Source organism: Pithys albifrons, chromosome 2, assembly GCF_047495875.1.
Source record: "Pithys albifrons albifrons isolate INPA30051 chromosome 2, PitAlb_v1, whole genome shotgun sequence".
Classification (NCBI taxonomy): Eukaryota; Metazoa; Chordata; class Aves; order Passeriformes; family Thamnophilidae; genus Pithys; species Pithys albifrons.
Window position 1 is genome coordinate 41,562,744 of NC_092459.1, and position 23,600 is coordinate 41,586,343.

At 35.1% G+C, this 23,600-nt stretch overlaps 1 protein-coding gene across 3 annotated transcripts in view; it reads left to right on the forward strand.

Moving 5' to 3' along the window:
- The window catches only part of GRIK2 (glutamate ionotropic receptor kainate type subunit 2), a 389,366-nt gene that overhangs the window by 229,960 nt on the left and 135,806 nt on the right, over positions 1-23,600 (forward strand). For all 3 annotated transcript variants that reach the window (XM_071548811.1, XM_071548810.1, XM_071548812.1), the window contains exon 12: positions 20,547-20,770. In XM_071548811.1, the coding sequence (XP_071404912.1) occupies positions 20,547-20,770 (224 nt within the window). The remainder of the gene's footprint in view (positions 1-20,546; positions 20,771-23,600) is intronic.

The following is a 23,600-nucleotide window of genomic DNA, read 5'->3' on the forward strand; positions in this document are numbered from 1 at the left end:
TCACATTTTCATATGCCTTTTATTATTCAGCCTTGAAGCATTCTTGAAAAGAACTAGTATGGCCTCCTAAGCTTTTCACTTAGATAATCTTGAATTAAAATTCATTGGAAGAAGTTGCAGCAGTAAAGTGTGTGGAACAGTAGCTTTTCCCACCCTATTCTCTTGATAACACAGGATGAAATGTGTTCTTTTTTTCCCATAGATAATATATAATTAAACATAGGTTAAAATTTATTTTCCCTTTTGAAGTGATTTTTTCTTAAAAGTTATAAAATTTTAGAGACTGTATTAGTGTGCCATGGAAGTTGTAGTCCAGCTTCATAACTTGGACCATAACTTTTACTAGTCTCTCTCAATTTCTCAATTGTTAAAATTTTCCTAGAGATTTTTTTCTGATTTTATATTTTCTTACTTTGTAATATATTTGAATAGGTGCAATTTATTTATGGACCCATGCCCTTTATTTGCATGAATGTTGGTAGTACATTTTATTAACAAGCAGTAGCATAAATGTTTGCAAGGTAATGTGTTAACATTTGTAATACAAGAATACATAAATGGATTAAAAAAAAAATTTGGTATATTATGTGTGCAGAAAGGATGCCATACAATTTATATAAAGATGAAAAGTATCAAATAAAATCTAAAATTTAAATAAGCTGTTTAAATCCTTGCTCAGTCATTTAATATGACTGCTTGGACTCAAAAGGCTAAGTAAAATAAAATCTATACTATCTGAGCTAAGCTCAGCGTATTATGTCAGTCTCAGGCTTGAAATTTTATAGCGTGAAGAGAGACTGAAGTGTTTACATCAGGCTTTGTTTTTTTTCAAACTTCTTTCCCTTAGTTTACTCACGTTTTTCCTTTCTTTAACTGTTTTGTTTGGAGTTCACATATGTAGTCGGATATTAGCCTCCAAACATTTGAATAAATGATAAATACTGAAAGTGAAAAATTAATTTTTTGATTCCTTCCCTTTGAAGACTGATTGATAATGAATTCTTTTTGGAAAAGACAACAGTGTCTAGAGCTGCAAATATAAGAAAAATATTTACTAGGACAGCAAATATAGCTGAGATTTCTCTGTGAATAACTTTTAAATCGAATTTCTCCAGTTAAGCGGTTTGATTTCTTTGCCACAACTTTTCATTTGGTATTTTATCCTTTCCTTGGGTTAATTCAAGTATTATGTGTTTGGGGGAGGAGGAGCTAAATTCCAGGTATTTGCATCTTTTATGGATGCATTCTTCATAAAACAAGTACTCTTTATACTGACATTCTGCCTTTGGTTAAAGAACTTTGTGAGAGATTTATTGAATTGGTTTTGAACTGAATTACAAAGTCCAGAGATTTCAGGTTGTTTTGTTGTGCTAAAAGTTTTCTTGGCACTGTATTAAATTGCATGAGATATATAGTTTGAACATGTAAATTATGTTCCAATATATCTAGCCGATAAAGATAGAACGAAAATGTATAATTTCCTTTTTTTTCTCCCTGTTAAACATCCATTTTACACATCCAATGATACTTTAAAACGCTCTAAAGAGGAGTTTAGTAGGAGTCCTGTTCTAAAATAGGAATAAAATTACTATTTTATCCTTTGAAAGAGCTAGAAATGAAAAAAAAAACCTGAAAAATAATTTGTTGTTATATATACAACATTTAAAATAACCCTTTTTTTTTGGCTCTTTGAATGGTTATTTTACAGCACAAAGCTTATGCATTACAAATATATTTCAAGGCTTGCAGATATTTTATGATACATTAATAATCACAGGAAAGGTCCAATTTTTATATCATGATTAAATTGGAACTTTTTATCTCAGGAGAGTAGGATTTTCAGCTTGGAGGAATTTTAAACAATTGAACAATTGAAGAACAGTACTTCAGTTTAGTTTCCTTTAGACATAATGTTGTTTTTGACTTCAGTATCTTTCAAATTTTTTGAAATCAGTGTCTTACTAACAAATGTTTATATACCAAATGTTTACATTTATAATAATTGTAGTAGTCTTTTATTCTTTTAAAACAGAATAGTTTCAGATGTTTATATAATCAGTGTAAATGCATCTGGAGACCTCTTCCTCCAATAACCTGGGTTTTTTGTTTATTTTGTTGGTTGGTTTTACTTCTCTTTATTTTATTATTTTGTTTTTATTATTTTATTTTATTTTATTTATTTAATTTTATTTAATTTTATTATTTTATTTTATTTTATTTTTATTTTTTATTTATTTTATTTTTTATTTTATTTTATTTTATTTTATTTTATTTTATTTTATTTTACATTAAGGTACTTATATTCTCAAACAGCTATAGCATAGCACTTTGTATCATGATGTAGAACTGAAAAAAAGTTTTCTAATAAGTGACTATATAGATTTTTGGTTTCTTCCTTTCTGAGCCATTTCAGAATTGTTTGGACTCTACCACTTTCCTTCATACTTTGAGGAAGTTCTACCCTATAAAGACTCATAAGGAAAGACTAAGGAGCATCTCTTCCCTCTTCCTTCTTATAACGTTCATGAAAAAGTCTGTCAGTTTAGATTCTTGATACAATGCAGGACAGTTCAACTGTGCCTCTTTTATTAGTTAAAATCTCAGAAAACTTGGTGGTAGCAGGGAGTTAGAGACTCTTTAGGAGAAAGAAAGAAACATCAAGCAGTGTGTCTTTCACTAACATCATACACATTCAGCAATAAAATTTGTGGTCCATCAGTGCTCTTTAAAGCACCATATCTGCTTCGTAGCTTCCTCATTGTATTAGTAGAAAAACTGCTCTGATGTCAACATTTTCAGAGGTATGTATAACACAATACCTATAGATCTTTTTAATCAAATGATGCCCCTAAATTAATTTACTGACTTACTTACTCATATGCTACTACTTATTGAACATTATCATTAGTCCATTGTCAAAACAGTCCTCCATAGAGAATCACCAAATTGTAACATTCTCATAAAACAATACTTTTTTTCCTCTTTTTATCAAATAGAATATTCCACCACCTTCTTCTTTCCATATTTATCAGAATAACTTGGGGTTTTTTTGCAAGACTCCCTTGATTTTTTCTACAGGGTGCCATGCTAGTTGTCATCATCAGACATCATAAGTGTGTTTTGCAGGACTAGCTAGTTAGTAAAGCAAATGCAGAATATCAGTGATGACTTCAGAAATGTGTTTTGCCTCAATTGAATTTGTAAAATTCAGAACTTTGGCAGAGTGGTTTATTTCTCTTCCTTTGTAACCAATATATGAACTGTCATTCATTTAATATTTCTCTTAAAATATTAGTGATATCATAGTTTAAACAGATATATCAATTGCAAAAACATATATATAAAAGAAAGAAGCTGTGAATATGAGGCCAGTGGAGATTCATAAAACCCCAGAATATTCCCCAGAGAACGTCTTTGTATATGATAATTTTTGAGTCCACTGCTGATAAGTTAAACTGGTACTGGTAGAAACATAGTGAACTAGTTCATATTCCAAGGTCTGAGGATATGCAAGAGCTGTTTGAAACTAATTAGGCTGTAAGTTTAAAACATTCTCCTATATTAGTCTTTTAAAATACTTATTCCAATCACAATAATGGATACAAAATTATCAGTTTAAATCTAGGAGTGGTTATTTCTCTGCCAGGTCATGGAGCAGATCAACCTGAGCACCATCACAGGACATATGCATGACAAGCAGGGCATGATGCCCAGCCAGCATGGTTTTGTGAAAGGCAGGTCCTGCCTGACCAACCTGATCTCCTTCTATGACCAGGTGGCCTGCCTCATGGATGAGGGAGAAGCTGTGAGTGTTACCTCCCTAGGATTTAGTAAAGCCTTTGATGCTATTTCCCACAGTATTCTCTCAGAGAAACTGTCTGCTAATAAATTGGGTGGCTTTCCCCAGGCCTCAGTTGCAGCCAGTTCTGTTTAATGTCTATATCAATGTCCTGGATGAAGGGATCAAGTGCACTCTCTGTCAGTTTGCAGATGACACAGAGTTAGACAGGAGTGTAGTAAGGCTCTACAGAGGGATCTGGACAGGTTGGATTGATGGGCCAAGACCAACTGTATGAGGTTAAACAAGACCACGTGCTGGGTCCTGCACCTGTGTCACAACAACCCCATACAATGCTACAAACTTGGAGAAGCGTGGCTAAAAAGCTGGTTGTCAGAAAAGGCCCCAGGGGTGTTGGTTGACTTCATGTAGTTATCCTGTAAGTGTAGATAATGTTAAAGATTTATAAGATTGTGTCAAGTTGGATTCATTTTCTTTCTAATTGGATTTGAACCCTTTAATACAACAGGAATTCTGGTGGGTCTCAAACCCACCAGTACACCTCTGTTTCTGATGGGACTGAAACCCACACTTGTTTCCTGGGAATCCACTACTGACCAATGAGAGAGACACAAAGCATAGAGTTAAAAAGGATTTTTTCTAAGCAATGCACATACAGTGACAACACCTAATGTTTGGGGACCCTGATACTGAGGAAGGCAGATTTTAGAGGAAGGCTAATGCGGTACCAGTGTGTGTGTAAGTGCAGGCTTATCCCATGCAAGATCTGTATGTGTTTCTCCCATGCAGGTGGTTGGAAGTGTATCTTAATCTTTGTTTTCAGATGGTGTGGCTTTGTTCTGGCTTCTAGATAATGGCTGTTCTGAAAACCTTGATTTCATCAGTAGGCCCAAGTCACAACACTTTTCCTTTGTCTGGGAGTCTGAGTAGATCTCTTTGCCATCAGCTGATGTTGGTTCTTAGCACTTCACATAAACATTTTTGAAATGAATGTGGAAAGTGTTTAGGACTCCCTTAGGGGAAGGGTTTAAAGGTCTAGAAGTAAGGCTAAAGGAAACTTCTTTTGAAAACTGAAATTTTAGGTAAAACATTACCACATAATTGTATTACAGGGAAATATTTTAATATTATATCCTTAATATACTGAAGAAATCTCGGCTCAGTATAAAAGATATAATAACATAGACTAAATTCTGAACACTCACAAACGGCTTGCTGGGTTTTTGTTTGAATGGATATCAGTGAAAACAATATAAATGCTCAGCTGAGCAGAAGCTTTAACATTTTAACTATATTCAAAAGGTTTTCAACTTCAGAATACATAAGTCTTGATTTTGGAGTTTCCAAGTCTTCTTTGCTTATAGTTTTCATTACAAAATATCTTCTTGTTCAGCTATAAAACTTTCACACTCTGTATAATAAATAGTCCTTTTCTTCTGTTATTTTATATGGGATACATTGAGCAGTTTTGCATTACAAAAGTTGAACTTAAATTATTATTTAATCTGTAATAATTTTACATAGTACTTACAGAGGCGTCTAAGCACCTTGTAAGTACAAAATTGAAGCAACATTTTTGACAAAATATATAAGACTTTATGAGTTGCTTTGGAAACCTTAGGTCTAACCCAGCATCCACAACTGAATCTATCATGTTATGAAAATGTCAATCATGTCAAATGATAGCATATATAATGTATTATAATATATAATAACATATAATGAAATAAATTTGAACTCTGATACTTTGGGAAGATGATGTTTTGAGGGGTAATATTCCATAAACAACACAGCGTTTTGGCAAGTCTGCCGTTCAGCTATAGTAGTTGCTTGAACCAGCAACTCTGGTGACTATAGATAGATGATAAGCTGAATTGCTACTGATGTCTGCTGACCATTTTTAATTTTTTTTCTAGCTTTTTCTAGCATTTGTTGGCATTTAATTTTTTCTTACCACCTTTAAAGAAAAAGCAAAACCACAAAACACAATTCACTTTTTCCTCTACTCTCTGTGTATAAAATAAAAATAAAATAATAAAATAAGATACTGCTGTTCTATTTTAGTTTTCTTATCCTTATCTGTTTGTATTTTCAGCTTTTTTAAATTTATACTTTATCACCCAATTTCTCTGTTTAGCCATTTGAAGGCCATCTGTTCTGAGTGCATTTTTATTTCTTGATATTCATTTATTTACCTTGCAGACTAAGCATTACTGTTCTATGTTGAACCTCTCTTCCCTGAGTTTCCAGTAATTATTATTAGTTACATTTGTTAAGCTATGCTGCCAGTTTTCCAATACAACTGTTTCTTTAAACAAAGCTACTAATTTGCAATATTTAATATTTCAAAATAGTACTCCAACTCCTTCCAATTATTCTATGGCATGGTATAGCATCCATGACTCTTTAACTGTTAAGTGTCTGGAACATACCTTTCATGTACATGTTTACTGTTTTAAATATCCATATTACCTTTCAGTTATTGTTTGCATGTTTCATTTTCCTCATTACTGTAGCATTTCATTTCTGTGTGAAATCTGTCCTAGGGTCTATAGGTTAATTTATTATGATAATTCATAACATGCCAGAAAATATCACTTGTACTTTTTGTGCTTTTCAGTCTAATTGCTAGTTCATTAATCCACAATTTCAAGTTCTCGAACCTTTTTTCCCCATGTAAGTTATCCCAAGCTGAATAAGCGGCAGTGTGCCCCTGACAAGCAACTAATCATGTCTCTTTTGCTGCTTGATGCTGGTTCTCACTTAAAGCAAACTGTATGTTCACAAAACCTCTCTTCATATATCTTTCATGTCTTAATTTAGCAGATATGTCATACAATGCTTCTTCTGTTCTTTTTTGTTTGTTTGTCTACTTTAAAGTGAAAGATCAAAGAGATAGTTTTCTACATGACCACAGAATTTCATTAGCAGCTACAGTTTTACTAGTATTTTAAACTAACAGCCAAACATTGGCATCTATAATCACAAGATTACAGTTTTCATGGCCACTTTGTCACTCTCTAATAAAGGCTGTGTATGATATTCCATGGAAAAATGTGCAAACAGATCCTAATTCAGCAATGCAGAAAATAAAGTTCAGATAGAGGTGCATAAAGCCATGAGAAATGCCAGGGAAATGATAAAAAAGCCATCTCAGTAATCTAATATTACAAAGTTTTGCCTAGGCCAGAAGTTTAGGCCAAGTGTGCAAAGCATATATCTTAATTCAGTGAGGAACATATGTGTGCATATTCCCTATTAAATTCTTGCTGCTTTCAAGTACAGGACAGACTGAAGGTGTAGTTTTCAATAAAACAGCAGTTGCAAGTGAGCAATTTGTTTTCCAAAGAGCAAGGACTTACAATCAGTGTACATTTAGTAAAACAAGGCCCAGCAGTATTTCTAATATCACAGTAAGCAAGTAAATAAACACTTTGTCTTAAGACTCATAAATATTAATTCATTGATCTTTTGACCTGATCATGTCCTGTGTTTCCCAAAGAAACTGGATGAAAAATCTTAATTGCATTCTCAATTATTTGTCTCCAGAAGTGGCAGGAGACTTCAACAATGGGGTCTTTTAAATGTTCTGTGATGTGTGTTTTTTGTTTTGCTTTGGTTTCTTTTTTTTTTTTTTTTCTGGAGATCTGTACTTGGGGCAGTTTATTTGAAATTACTTGACACTAAGAATAAGTAAATATTGCTTTCTTGTTTGTTAACTACAGTATGCTTAAGTAATTTTTTTTAAAGTTATGGTATTATGGACAAGCCTGGTGAATACACTTGGTAATATAAAATCATTAGGCTTCAGTTGCAGAGAAAAACTGTACAATGAATAATTGGAATTAATTTTCACTGCACTGCCAGTGAAGTGAATCATAGCCCATCAAGGCAGTGGCGTGAAGTTTTTTAAATGAGACTCCAAACGATAGCTCTTTAGCTCAAGCATCATCTATGCTTACAGTAATGATTAGGAACTGATTGGATCCAGGGCTAGGGATGTATTCTTACAAGTATTGCATTTTTCATATCCTCATAGCTTTATCTAAACTTTCACATTTGTTGCTATAATGATAGTGAAGCATGATAAAAAATAGCAGGGGGATTATTGTTTCTATGATATATCTGTTGAAGTGAATTATGTGTGAAAATTAGAATTCTCTAATAGCAGAGTTGATTTCCATTGGGACTTTTCCCTTTTATTAGGTAAAATACGTGCCTACATTTTTATTCTATCTCTTCTGGTTTAGAAAAATTGAGGTTGGTCGCATTTAGTAGAAATTGAGTTACCTGGAAAAAATTGATTAAAAACTTCCCTTTTCAAATATGTGGTTTTTCTTCAAGGATGTGATTTGCAATTTTGTTTTTCATGCAAGAGCTTCAGCAATTTATTTTTAGAGCTTATCGTGAATCCGTTCATTCAATATATTTCTACAATAACTATACTTCAGTGTACAGTACTTGTTCACTGCAAAGATCCAAAGCAAAAGAAAGTTCAAAATTTGTCTTTTACTCATCTCCAAAGAAATTCAACATATCTCAAAATGAACATTTCATGGAAGGTAGGGATGAGAGGCTGTGGAAACCTTGAGTAGTTCAGTGTTCATTGAAGCACCATTTTAGTAAAACGGTTTCAGGATATACTGGCAGGAGATGTGTCTCTGGGAACGATGCCCAAAAGACAACATCACCCATAGTGTTTGGGAAACTGAAAAGTATTAAGTCTGATCTGTTATTCTTAGAGCATCAAAGATAATTTAGTTTTTTAAGAAAAGTAAGAGTTAAAAAAGGAAAAAGAAACAGTGAGTGCAGCCTTACTTAAGTCTAAAACACATGAAATGAAACTGGTTGTCTGTGTGTGTTAGCAAGAAAATCACATTACTTTGTCAGAATACCTTGAAATTTATCTGTATGGTTAATTTTTATTCTGCTGTTTCCTGGCCTCTGAGGACATGATTAACAGTAATGTGTGGTAACTTCCAAAGATGAGTAGCTTCTCTTCCTAATAACGTGTGTTAATGTGGCACACGCACATATGCATGTCAAGAACTGCATACAGGGGCTTGTAAAGAATGCATCTTTTCATGTGACTCTATGGGACATGGTACTTATAAAATAGCAGTAGAAACTGTGAAGCAGTATAGATACCTGTAAAGAGATTTTTGGCTCAGGAAATTGGATAAATAAATGACATGCTGAGACAATGTTTTATATACAAAAAACATGTAAGGCAGCATAAGTAGTTAAAAGTATTCTTTTAAGATTATGAGGTGAAGTTTAAAGAAATGAAAAGTATTTAACTTGAAGGAAGAGCATTTCTACCTCTCTGTAGAAGTATATTCAATAATCTCTTATTGGAAGTAAAACAATTTATAGTATGGGAAATAGTTGTATTTTGGTAGTTTTTTTCTATTATGTGTATTGGTATTGTAAAGAATGCTACATTATTCTAGAACAAGTGTCTTGTCAAATATGTATCCAAAATAATTCCTAAAATTCATGGTAATTGATTTCCTTTATTAGTATTTAAACTTTTTTTTCGATAGAAATATAATTGAGGTCCTTCAGATGTCATGTGCAGCATTCAGCCCTGTCAATTCCATGTATTATGATTTTTCAAGTCAGTCTAAAAATGACCCTCCTGGCCCTCAAAAGGTCTATTGAAATACTGTAGATTTTATAATTCCAAAACATAACAGCAAAACTAGTGTAAGATCTACCTTTATATTATTGCTACAGTGTAGTAACAAAGAAAAGATTGTTCAGTTATGAAAAGCCACCACAGAAGCACAGTGTCATTGCTCTTCTCTGAAATAATCCAGTTGATACTAGAGACATACATAAGGGTGACTCTTGCTGAAAGTGCAGTAGCAGCTTAGATATTTGAGCAATTTATGGTTGTCTTTGTGGTTGTAAAAAGGATTTTTTTATCTTTTTTATCTCTTACTTGTAGCTTAATTGTGATACTGTTGAGAAACCAGACTATATGGAAATTAGTTTCACTGTTGACATTCAGAATAGAAAGAAACCAGTAGTTTTGTTACAGAGATGAGTTTGGAGTTTCAAGAACAGAGTCAGAGTCACTGAGGTTGAAACTGACCTTAGATATCACCTAGTCCAAATCCCTGATCAAAGCATGGTCAGCTAAAGCAGGTTGGCCAAGGCCATGTTCAATCAACTTCTGCGTGTTCTTGGGGATGAACTCATTGGGCAACCTGTTCCAGTGTTTGAATATTCATAAAATAATAAAAGGGCTTTTATATATTTAATTGGAATTTCCTGAATTTCAATTTGTACCTGTTAGCTTTTCTTGCACTAGGTCCATCTTCTTTATTTTGCCTTTTCCTTCAGTTATTTGTATCCATTCAGCAGACCTCCCTAAGCCTCCTCTTCTCCAAACTAATCAGTCACAACTCTCTCAAGTCTGTCCTCATATGGACTCATACTTGAACCTCTTAAATATCTCCATAAGCCTTTACTGTATTCATTCCAGTATGCCCCCATTTCTCTTGTATCAGCTCAGACCTGGAGCCATCAATCCAGATGAGTTCATAAAGTGCTAAGTTGACATGAAGGATGACTAATGAAGTAACTCAGTAAAGATCTTAATTGATTAAGATGACTTAATCATGAGTGGGTTTGGTTGGAAGACCATGAAAGACCATTAGTTTCTAAATCCCTGCCATTGGCAGGGAACCTTCCCCTAGGTCAGTTTACTCAGAGCCCCCTCCAACCTAGACTTCAGCATCTCAAGGGAGGGAGAGTCCCCAGCTTTTCTGAGAAGCTTGTTCTAATACCCCTATAGTAAAAAATTTCTTCCTAATATCTAATCTAAACCTACCATCTTTCATCTGTCCCCTTTGTCCTGGCACTACATACCCTTGTAAAAAGTAACTCTCCAGTCTTCTTTAAGCCCTGTTTATGTGCTGAAAGGGAGTTACAAGGTCTTCCTGCAGCGTTTTCACCAGGCTGAACAGCCCCCAGCCATGTCAATCTATCTTCATAGAAGAGGTGCTTTAGCCCTATCATCAACTTACTGTCTCTCCTTTAGATTCTTTCCAACAGGTGTTTTTGTGCTGGGGGTCCTGGAGCTGGATGCAGTACTCCAGTTGAGGTCTCACAAGACGAGATTAGAGGGGGTTGATCACCTCACTCAACCTGCTGGTCACATTTCTTTTGATGCCACCCAGGATGCAATTGGCCATGTGTGTTGGCTGCAAGTGCACCTTGCTGGGTCATGTTAAGCTTTTGGTCCACCAATGCCCCCACCTCCTCATCAAGGCTGGTCTCAATCTGTTCTCCACCCAACCTGTGTTTTCCCTTGGGATTGACCCTATTCAACTGCTAGACCCTGCACTTGACTTTGTTGAACTCCATAAGGTTCTGATTACATAGGGTAATGTAACTTAACATCCACTTCCTAATTGGGGAGTAGTTAGGCTGGAACTTGTCTACAGCTACCTGTCATGCTGACCAATGTTTTTTCTTGCTATGTTGTGTGTACTTATTCTTTATATATTTGTACCACTCTGCTCAACCTTGTCTTCTATAATGAAGCAAAACTTTATATAAAACAAGGAATAAATTATAACAGTAAAGACATTATAAAGTGTTTCATAGCTTTCAACTTATAAATATCAGAAACATTTTAACTCAACAACCACAGATTTCATCCTCAGCATTTGCATTTTATTTTCATTAAAATTGATTGTTAATTAGTTTATTCTGCTATCTTTAGTATTTTAAATAATGCCTAGAGCTTCAGTAAGCTTTATTGAATCTAAATAAATCTAACAAGTTTTTCAAATGGGCTAGCTTATACATACCCTAGGCAGAACAAGACTAAATTATGATCTAGTGCATGAAAATAATGCTAGAATTTTTCTTCCTAATATTTGTGACATTATTTTTGAGTAATATAATCTTTATTACGTTAACCATTTTTTAATAATTATGTAACATGTAAAACATTGTACGATATATGAGGTTTTGACACTATATACAGTTTAAAACCACTTCTGGGTTTTATTTCATTTTAGATACTTTTCTAAATTTACCCTTTTTTTGTTGTTGTTGTTATAGCTTATAGTAGTGATCTATTTTAATTCAAGTTTAAGACCCTGGCATCTAATCATTGCTAGAGAATGCCACAGTTTGTTTTCATATTAAATTATAATCTAGTCTTTGTCACGCCTGCATCACTATTCAGGTGAGGGGAATGAGTGCACAGGAGGTTGATTTTTGTCCATATTAATAGGTTTTATCCCATTACTAATTGAGCTGATGAATTGATAGATTACCAAAAGTTGTCAATTGAGAACTGTTAATCAATAAGAGGTATCATATCCTGCAGTGATCTACTTCTATCCAAATTATATGCAAAAATGTTATTAATCATTTTGATTCCATTGTGAAAAATTGCAGATGACAAAGTAATACAGAAAAGTGGAAGTAAGTCAAATTTGACACATCAAACTTTATTGCATGATGAGATGAGTTCACTGAAACAATTTGATAAAGCCCCATGTATTTGAGAACAGAATTTATGTCAAAAGAAAAAGGTATAGGATTTTTTTGTCCTGAGTGCAGTAACTGAAGGTCTAGGTGACACAGCTGGTTAGCAACTGGAAAAAAATCCAACACTTCCAAGACGTTGCAGTAAATCTGGAAAGTATGATAAAAATGCTAGCTACAAATAAGGAATCAATGTTACCTCTGTATTTTACTTTAGGTAGTTGTGCTGGAGTATGATCTCTGTTAATTTTAATATTTAGTAACTATCTCTAGTACAAAGATGAATGTTTTGGGGGAAAAAAAGTGTATTAAACTGCAAAGAAGTACTGAAGCTGCTTTTTTTTTTCTTAACCTGATGGGAGATTTTCTGTTTCCTGTACTCTGAGACACAATATCTACATTATCTCGTGTATAATGTCTTTAACAGTTTGGTCTTTCTGTGTGTGAATCTTGCTCTTGTAACAATTAGAAGAGCCCTTTGTGAAAAATTCCTGGAGTGAAGTGATAAGAATTAAGTCCGAATTTCTTTTATTGTTGAAATCTATAGGTACCCATCTTCCTACTACATAGAGTTTCTTTAGCTGTTGGTTAGACTGAAGTTGGTACAATATACTCCAGTGAAAGTGTCCTATAAATCAACATGTAGAAACTTGGTTGCTTCTTTGAATGGATACACATGTTGCAACTATTCCACTATTAAGGCTACTCAATGCAGGCATAGCCAAATGAAATTGACTAGAATACCTCTGGCTAAGAGGAAATAAGGTAGATTAACTAATTAGGGATTTCCTGATGGTTTAGTACTCACATTTTCCCTTGACTAAATATTCTGGTAATAATAAAGGAGCAAACAGAAAACTGAAAAAAGCCAGTTCTAGACAGTGGCAGGTTGATCAAAAGATAGATTTTGTCCAATTTAAAAGCCATTGTAGGAAAGACTCCAAACATTTTTGTCTAGCTGAATTAATTTTAAAAGTTTCTTTTGTAGTAGTGGACAGAAGGAAAATTTCCTCTGCAAAATATTCTGCCTTTTTTATGTTTTAAAAATCTTGATCTCTAGGGAGATGTTCTTGTTGGTTACTAGATCAGGACCCTCCTTGAAAGACTCTAAAGGTAAATACTGAGAAGTAGCTCAGCAGTTAGAAACAAATGAGCCAGTATCTATTGAAACTGTCATCATAGATCCCTTTCTTATGTTAAAGTACTTTATTATGTTAATAAAGTAACAACTGGTATTCCATCTAACTGCTGTTTGATCTATATATGATATTGTTAGTTACTACTTTTAAATTATAGAAATCAGGATCCCACAAATAAAAGGTATGACATCTAAATTCAGCTAAGAAATATGGACTATTTTTGGACTTACACTATGTTACTCACATGTGGCAAAGGTAATAATTTCTAGTAGCAGCCTTCCAGGATCTGTGAGTTGATTATCAAGAAGCTTCATGTGAGCTTTTCACAGAGGAACCTGGCAGGAAAAGGCAACAAGTATAAATTGAGAACCTCCATGGGTGGAAATAGCACAATATCTCTAAACAGCCTCCTCCACTGCTTGTCTCTGTAGAAACTTTTTCACTATGTGGGTAGACAAGCAGTGGACTAGTTTATCCAGAGAGCTTACGTAGTCACCATTCCTGGAGGTTTTCAACACTGACTGCGTAAATCCCCGAGGAACCTGATCTGATCATGTAGATGCTTTGAATAGAAAATTACACTGCAGACTTTCTGGTGTCTCTCCCCACCCAAAATGTACAATGATCCTGTGAAAGGTACTAGAAAAATAATTGGTGTCAAAGTAATGCAAGTCACTAACTAAAATGAAAATAGTAATAATGCCCTAATAGAATCTTAGTGGTTTGAAAGGAAATGAAGATTTTGTGACAAGACCAAAACTTTCTCATGGGGTGTAAAATTTTCTATAATATAGCAACATGAATAAGGCAGTTTAGGATAGACTGTAAACTTAAAAACAAATTACATTGCTTAGTTTTTCAAATCAGCAGCAAGGAATGCACTTCTGTGAACAGGAATAATGCATTAGCTCTCTGTGCATTGAGGCTGTTAGAGAGGATTAAGAATTAAAGCTGTGCTTTAGACATCTTCTTTTTATCTTAGGGATGTATTTCCTCCAAAGAAAATGTAACTGAAATTCAACTCTCAGGTTAGCAATCCCAAAAATGTGAGGTGATTGAAGTTTATATTTTTACTTAATGTCTTAAGCTGAAGAGATGCAGTGGATTAAACAGAAGCCTTATGAATTTTTCCTTTCAAAAAAGTAGCTTCCTTTATTTTTAAAAATAGTTATAAGTAGTAGGTGTGCAAATGCCTATATAGAAGTAAAATTACTAAAATGCATTTTCAGTGCATGTGAGGTTTTGTGTGTATTATACAATTATCATAGAATCATAGAATCATAGAATCGATTGGGTTGGAAAAGACTTCTGAAAACATCAAGTCCAACCCTTGGTCCAACTCCAGTCCATTTACTAGATCATGGCACTCAGTGCCACGTCCAATCTGCGTTTAAAAATCTCCAGGGATGGTGAATCCACCACCTCTTTGGGCAGACCATTCCAATGCCTGATTACTCTCTCTGGAAAGAATTTTTTTCTGATAGCCAACTTAAATTTCCCCTGGCAGAGCTTAAGCTTGTGCCCCCTTGTCCCATTGCTGAGTGCCTGGGAGAAGAGACCAGCCCCCACCTGTCTATAACTTCCCTTCAGGTAGTTCTAGACAGTGATGAGGTCACTTCTGAGCCTCCTCTTCTCCAGGCTAAGCAACCCCAGCTCCCTCAGCCTCTCCCTATAGGGGCTTGTGCTCCAGTCCCTTCACCAGCCTTGTTGCTCTTCTCTGGACTCGCTCCAGCACCTCAATATCCTTTCTGAACTGAGGGGCCCAGAACTGAACATAGTACTCAAGGTGTGGCCTCACCAATGCAGTGTACAGGGGAAGGATCACTTTCCTGGTCCTGCTGGCCACGCTATTTTTGATACAGGCCAGGATCCCATTGTCCTTCTTGGCCACCTGGGCACACTGCTGGCTCATGCTGAGCTTCCTGTCAATTACTACTCCAAGGTCCCTTTCTGCCTGGCTGCTTTCCAGCCACTCTGTGCCCAGCCTGTAGTGCTGCAGGGGGTTGTTGTGGACAAAGTGCAGGACCCGGCACTTGGCCTTGTTGAACTTCATCCCATTGGAATCAGCCCATCTCTTAAGTCTCTCCAGATCCCTCTGCAGAGCCCTCCTGCCTTCTAGCAGGTCAACACTCCCTCCCAACTTGGTGTCATCAGCAAATTTGCTGATGATGGACTCAATCCCCTCATCTAAATCATCAAGAAAGATGTTAAACAGGACTGGACCCAATACAGACCCCTGGGGAACACCACTAGTGACCTGCTGCCAGCTGGATGCAGCTCCATTCACCAGCACTCTCTGGGCCCGACCCTCCAGCCAGCTTCTAATCCAGCAGAGGGTACACTTGTCCAAGCCATGGGCTACCAGCTTTTTCAGGAGTATGTTATGGGAGACAGTGTCAAAGGCCTTGCTGAAGTCCAGACAGACCACATCCACAGCCTTCCCCTCATCCACCTGGTGGGTCACCTGATCCTAAAAAGAGATCAGGTTGTCAGACAGGACCTGCCTGCCCCTCCTAAACCCATGCTGGCTGGGTCTAATCCCTTGTCCACCCTGAAGGTACTATGTGATTGCACTCAGGATGAACTGCTCCATAACCCTGCCAGGCACGGAGGTCAGGCTGACAGGCCTGTAGTTGCCAGGGTCCTGCTTGCAGCCTTTTTTGTGGATTGGGGTGACATTCGCCAACTTCCAATCATCTGGGACCTCCCCAGAGAGCCAGGACTGTTGGAAGATGATGGAGAGTGGTTTGGCAAGCTCTTCTACCAGCTCCCTCATCACCCTGGGATGGATCCCATCTGGTCCCACAGACTTGTTAAGATCCAGCTGGCTCAGTAAGTCAGTAACTATATCCTCCTGGAATACAGGAGGGGTATTCAGCTCCCTCTCCCTGTCTACCAGCTCCAGAGGCCAGTTGTCTTGAGGGCCACCTGTCTTACTGGTGAAAACTGAGGCAAAGTAGGTGTTAAGTACCTCAGCCTTCTCCTCATCTTCCTTAACTATATTTCCCTCCAAGTACAACAGAGAATGGAGGTTTTCCTTGCCCCTCCTTTTGTTATTAATGTATTTATAGAAGGACTTTTTATTATCCCTAACTGAATTAGCCAAATTTACTTCAAATTCCACTTTTCTTTCCCTAATTTTTTTTCCTGCATGACCTAGCTCTCTTCATAAATTCTTCATAAGTAGCCAGCCCTTTTTTCCACATTCTGTAAACTTTCTTTTTATCCCTGATTTCTTTCAGAATCTCCCTATTTAACCCAGCTGGCTGTCTTCCCCTCCGGCTGGCCTTTCAGCACACTGGTTTAGCCTGTTGCTGTGCACTCAAAGTTTCCTGCTTGAAACATTACTATATGACTGTACTGACTGACTGCATAAACAACTGAAAATAGATAATGTCCAATTCCCCTTGCATTTTTAATTCATGGTTGCTAAATCAATGCAAAATGATAGCAGTAAATTCTTACCAGAAGACTCCATTTACATTGGCAGAATATTCTGTAGTTGAAGAGTCTTAACTAAAGAACTATTAGCCATATTGCTGTTTCTATGTCTAGATTGTATTTAAATTCTTCATTCATTTGAATAAAATAGGTGAGACAAAAGCTTTTTTATCATCAAAAGGAAATACAATCAGAGTTTGTATTTCCTCCCCCTGGTGTTATTAGTAGAAGCAATAAGATGTTTCCAAAATTCCATTTCCCCTCACATTAATGTTATTGTTTACCTGGGTTATATTTTATAGAGGTAATTTGCACAGACACAACATCAATATCTGCAAATACCCACTCACGTAGCATGGCATGCTATTGCCATGTACTTCTCAACATTTACTTGCAGTTTTCTGTCTGAAGTTATTTGTAGCTGTACACATAGATTGAATTGATTATAATTTAAAAATCTGTCTTAGAGGTTATGCACCAAATTTTAACCCTGTGCAAATGACAAAATGTCCTCCCTTTTTTGTCTTTGAAACCACTTTATGTAAAATAGTCAACAGGCTGCTTGGAAATAATATATAAATGAAGAAGAAAAGGAAGATGATTTTAACATTCCATAGGCACTTCTGTAGCAGAAATAAATCTGGCATACCATGAGTTTTATATTGGTAAATGAACATCCTGCAACTGCATGTAGTAGTAAGACAGGGAAGCTTTATATGGCTGTGAATGTTTATCCTTTGTCCCAACCTTGGTCATGTAGCTGTTATTGTCAGGATTCATATGTTATGGCTCTCACATGTATCATGCAAGAGTTCCTGGTACTGCAAAGGAACATTTTACTGCCCAGCTGTTAGGATCAGGGGACACTTTATCCCCTCAGCTGGCTTGGTCATGGCTTTTCAGGAGCTCCTGACTTCACAGAGCAGGCCTAAGGGGTTCTGCAGGGTGGGAAGGGAGAGGATGCACAACCCCACATTATCATCTGCAGTGCAGTCCTTCAACACATATTATGACTGTACATCTCTTCCATTTTGCTCAGGACTGCACCTTGTATTGAAATGTCCTCTTCAGATTTGCTTGTTTCTATTTGCTGTTCTAGCCTTTAGGTGGTGCAGAATTTTTCTCTCTGACATCTAGCTTATCTTCACTAATCCTTGGATGTTGTTGTAAAAAGGCTTTCATTTCGGGTAATCTAAGATAAAATGATGTTTAGCATTTTGTTTTCAGATAGATAAATCTTTATTTTTTCCTTTTAAAATAGAAATGTGCATATATTCATTCTAAAAAATGGAATCATCTGTCATTGTCAAGTAAGATAAAGAGTCTTTGAAATAGAACTTATCAGAAAGCCATTTTAGGAGGTACTAATTTGTTAATGTTGTTAAATGTAAATAGATAAAATCCTAAATTTACATCATTCCTCTCCAATGCATCCTGATAAGTAAACTACAGAGAATTCTCTTACTTACATTTCTTCACTGTAGATAAGTATAGGAGACACTGATCCTGTACTTCTGGAAACTTGGCTCTTGATTTCTCTTACTTTCAAGTAGTGTTTTCAGAACAAAGCAGTTGCCAGGAGAATTGAGTATTTTGGAGATAACATATATTGACAAAAGTGGCAGTATTATGTTTATGAGTCTGGTTCTAGCAGCTATTGTTCCTCGGTTAGTAAATATTCCGGATTATTTTTGTTAGATGCTTAATTTTTTTTCTTACACTAACTTCTAGTTCAAGAATATTGAAACTGAGTTACTAAGGTTCTGAAGAGATGTCAAGTTATGTGCATAAATTTTGTATCTTTTTCTCTCAGACTGATCTGTTTGTCCTGTTTTGTCACATGAGACGTATTATTTCTTGATGGGTTATTTTTCTGAATTCATCTGCAACTTGGCTCCACTAGAGAGGGTTACAACCTGTATTCACTTGTATATAGTTTTGTTTCTGTCTGATGACAGAGGGTGGGATTTCCTCTAGTAGTTTTCAAAGGAAATTACTGGTTATTCACGAAGGTTCTGGTATAAGACCAAAATTCACAACTGCCAGTAGACTTCCAAAACATCTGTTTTCTCTGTCTTTGGGCAGTTAAATCTTCTGACAGTTTCTGGTGAGTTGGCTTCAGACTCTTTAAGTTGAGATATGCTGGTTGCCTCACAAACTAATAGTTTGGGTTATGTTTTGCAAACTTCTGCATATGGATCTACAAGTTTTAATTCAAATTAGTTTTAGTTTCTTACTTCACTGTTTTCTTTCTGCATCAGCTGGAGTATCATCAATAATACACAGCCCATAAAAAGTCATCCAGTGTGGAATTAAGCCTTGCTGTTTTGATTAATACCTCTAAGTTCTTAATGTCAAAGGGAATGAAGTGCACATAAATTTTTTGGCCAGTAAACCCTTACCAAATTAAATGAATGATGCCAATGGAGTTTCACATAACTTACTACAGTAGTTATAACTATATAAATGCTCATAACATCAATAGACCATAGCAGAACTTGGTGTAAGGTAAAATAACAAAAATAAAGGAAACACTGAAATGCTACAACATTACATGGGATTTTGAAGGTTCACAGTACACACAATACTAGCTGAGCAAAAAGTACATAAATGTATGAATTTATATTATTTTATTGGGAATAAAATCTCTATATCTTGGTTTAGAACAGACATTCTGAAAAAGGTGTTCTTTGCAGCTATGTTAATGGATATATTGCTTGGGCAACAGTATTTCATGGTACCTATATAATTTCTGTCATTACATATCTATATTTACATATATTTTATAAAGAATTCTTATTTTACAGATTTCTCAGTTTTATACTCCATAATTTCTCACTCTGAATTTTCTTTCATATGTGCACATGCACAGGAGTGTTTCAAGAGCTGTTGACAGAGATTAAGTAGATGCTGTAGATTTATTGTGACTGTGATTTCCATTAAATTTTGATTAAAAGAATAATATAGACCATTCACTAATCTCCCATGAATTATTGCCATAGTAACTAAAATGAAATGCAAATTGACAAAATACATTCTATTGTATGGTTTCATTCAACTGGTTAATAGCTATCAATAATTTTGTAGTGATTTCCATAAACTAGTGAGGACAGTTGTACTTTGCTAGAACTTATTCCCTTAGCAGCTTTTCTGATGTAGCACTTTCAATTTTAAAATGATCTTCATTTGATATCAATACTTTTATGCTAAAATATGAAGAACTGCCTCCTGACCTTTCCCTATACTTGAACAAGCATATTCACATGTGCTTCACAAATATATTTGCTTCTCAAGAGCACAGTGAAGTAGTGACAAAGAGAAGACAAATGTTGAAATGTGCATTTTACAAAGTTTTAAAATATGGGATAATGGATGTCCATGTTTTCTGCAAGGTGCAATATTTTCCTTCACTTCTATCCCTGTAATAATGCTTTTCATTTTCTCTAAATGCTGCTACATCAGTTTAGCACAGAGGAAGTAGAATAAATCTGTTTCCTTACTTGGAGAGAGAAGAGAGTTTTAAATTTCAGGCTACCTAGTACAAGAACAAACCTCCTTCATATAAAGTTTGTGTTTTGCATAATCTTATTGTCTGCTTCAACCTGTTTCTTCTGACTTATAGCCTGTTTCTCTTTTTGTATTTCTGTTAACAGAAAGCTGACCTTGCAGTTGCACCCTTGGCAATTACCTATGTTCGGGAGAAGGTCATCGACTTTTCCAAGCCATTTATGACTCTTGGAATAAGTATTTTGTACCGCAAGCCCAATGGTACAAACCCGGGCGTCTTCTCCTTCCTGAATCCTCTCTCCCCTGATATCTGGATGTATATTCTGCTGGCTTACTTGGGTGTCAGTTGTGTGCTCTTTGTCATAGCCAGGTAACATGTCAACTTTTGTGATTTTTTTGGCAATTGTTACCATTTTTTTCTTACTAATAATTGTCAAAAGTCACAAAAATTTTCTTGCTTTCATACTCTTATATTTAAACTTCATGTTGTACAGAAGAATAATTATTGATAAGAGTTCTCACTTTTAATATTTTCCACTGCCATACCAACTCTCCAGTTTGTTGTCATTAAGTCTTAAGTATGCTAGCTAGCTTTCTTCTCTTATATCCAAATTTAGAGACACTAGAAAGTTTTCAAAATATCTTTTCCCAATAAGTCTGCATTTAGAAACACAGGGTTGACATGTTTTATTTTGTTAGCTCGATTTATTTTTATGCTATGGTGCTCAATCGCAAATTGAGTACTTAGCTGAACATGTTAATTCTAGATGTTCAGACTGGGTCTCTTCCTATTACAAAACAGTTTATGTAGATTAGTATCTTAGAAGTAGGGTAACAATAGTTTTTATTTGTTTGTTTGTTTTCAGTTTCTTTGTTTGTTTTGTTTTAAACTGTGTGCTAGGTAAAATCCCTGAGATACCTCACATAATTTAAAGTCTCAGAGTGGAATGTAATTGGAAGCTTAGTTGAGTTTTTGAAATTAAGGAACTCAATACATCAATTGTTAAATTATAAAGAGATTTGATATAGCACTTTTTAATCTGTTTTCTTCAACACAGACAAGTAGAAAAACATCACTTGTCAAAAATTTTCAATATGTTTACCTTTCTCTTATTAACTCATTAGGGCTAAGTCCAGATGCTCACAAAAGTACAGTCCATGTACCTTTGCCTTTTGCTGTTATGATAAAGGACAAAAAAATTTCAGACCAGTAAATCAGTGATTCCCAGAGTTATAAATGTAATCTCTTTTGCGGACCTCCTAGTGGTCTCTTGTTTTTTTGTTTTTTTTTTAACAAATGCATATAAACTGTATTGTCTTTTATCTCTTAATAAGATGTGGTCTTTTTGTTTGAAGTGATAATGCAATCTCACTTCAGTCTGGAGATTTCTATGATTTCATCATTGGGTTCACAGTAAAATCTTCATGTTTTTCTTTTTTTTTTTTTTATTGTGCTGTAGGTAGTATCAGGATTTTCCATGTGTCTTTGATACTCACAGTTTCATTTTGGAGAAGTTGTATCATTACTCTACTAGGGAGAAGCAATATTTTTAGAAACCAGTTTAAAAGTAATTTAGCACCTGTACATAAAGTACATGAGGTACTGAAGCAATATAGATAACGCAGAAATATATTGTGCAATGAATAACTTTACTGTGTGCCTTCTTTAAAAGTCTGCTTTAAAAAGCAAGACTTATGTTGAAAGTTTCTTGAAAGAACAATAGATTTTAGTGGACTGTATAACCAAAGAGTCTTGGAGGTGTTCCTGAGATATAGATACCTCTGAAAACACAGCTGAGCATAAATCACGACTGTTATCTTGTGAAATGCCTCATGTAAAATATTTATGTCTATGTCCAGAAGTTTTAACCCTACTGTTATCACTGAAGGACATTTTCAGCATGATGCACAGTGCTTTTGACAGGCAGCTTCCACTAATGTTAGTAGGAGTTGGATGGCTGAGTTCTTACTTATGCTTTGAAAATATATCTTGGCATATTATTTAGGAAAGATAGATTGTCTTGAAGCTTTTTTTTAAAAAAAATTGCTATTCAGCCACTTGAGCTCAGTAGCAGAAATGGAAATAGTGTTTTTATAGACAAACACCAGATAGTAGACCAATACTGCTGAATTCTTTTTTTTTTTCACTTGTCTGTTTTTGTGATCAGCACCATAAATTCCTTAAGTGATTGGAAGCATAAACTTCCTTGTAAAAAAAATATGAAATATGTTTTATACTGAGCAGAGGGGTTTTTTTCTTTGTTTTGTTTTTGTAGAGTTGTATAAGATACCCTTTTTACACCTAATTTTGAATCGGCCTTCAGATCTAGAGATTTTTCAAAAATCCTTAACATGTGCAATCAAATATTTATGACACATTTAGAAATAAAATATGCAGAATTCCATAAGACAATCTACAGATTTAATTAATAATTCAGAATGACTTGATAGTATGTGATAGCATTTTCTAACACTATCCCTCACATAGGGAAACAAGTCTAAGTTAAAAATTAAATCTCCTGCTGACTGCTAAACATAGAGAAGAACATAATTCAAAAGTAAAAGAGCTTCTTGAAAATACAATTCACAAAATACATCTGTCATGTAAAGAGAGATACTTCGAAGTGCAATAGTGTAGAGGACTTTGCAGCATAGTGGTATGTATTTTTAGTACAGGTTAGATGTTAGATATTGCACAGCTGATGTAATTTTCAGTCGTGGTGTTGTGCAACTGTTGGACTGTATGCCACTAAATTAACAGTTTCCACCTAGAGTGTCTTATTAAGAAGATTTCTATTTCATAACAATCCTTCCATAATGAATGTTTAACTACCAGTGTTTCATAATAATTACTGTGTTTCATAATAAGGTGTACCTATGTTTTCATCAGTACTTAATATGTCTGTTATGATATGATGTTTTGAAATTACAGCTCACCAGAGTATTCACTATAGAATATTTAGTTTTAAATTTAAACCTCCCATTTTTGTGTCAAATGTTTTGTGATTTTATTGTTTCACCTCATCTTCCAAACATTGTTGGAGCGTAAGAGGTTGGTACACTGCAAATGGAAAGTATCATTCTGTTGTGATACTTGAACTTTACTCAGTAATCAATGGTATGGTTATATTTATGGAAAGATGAAGAATTTACAGAAGGTTCAAGAACCTTTAGGAATGAATTGCTGAAAGGGTTTCCAT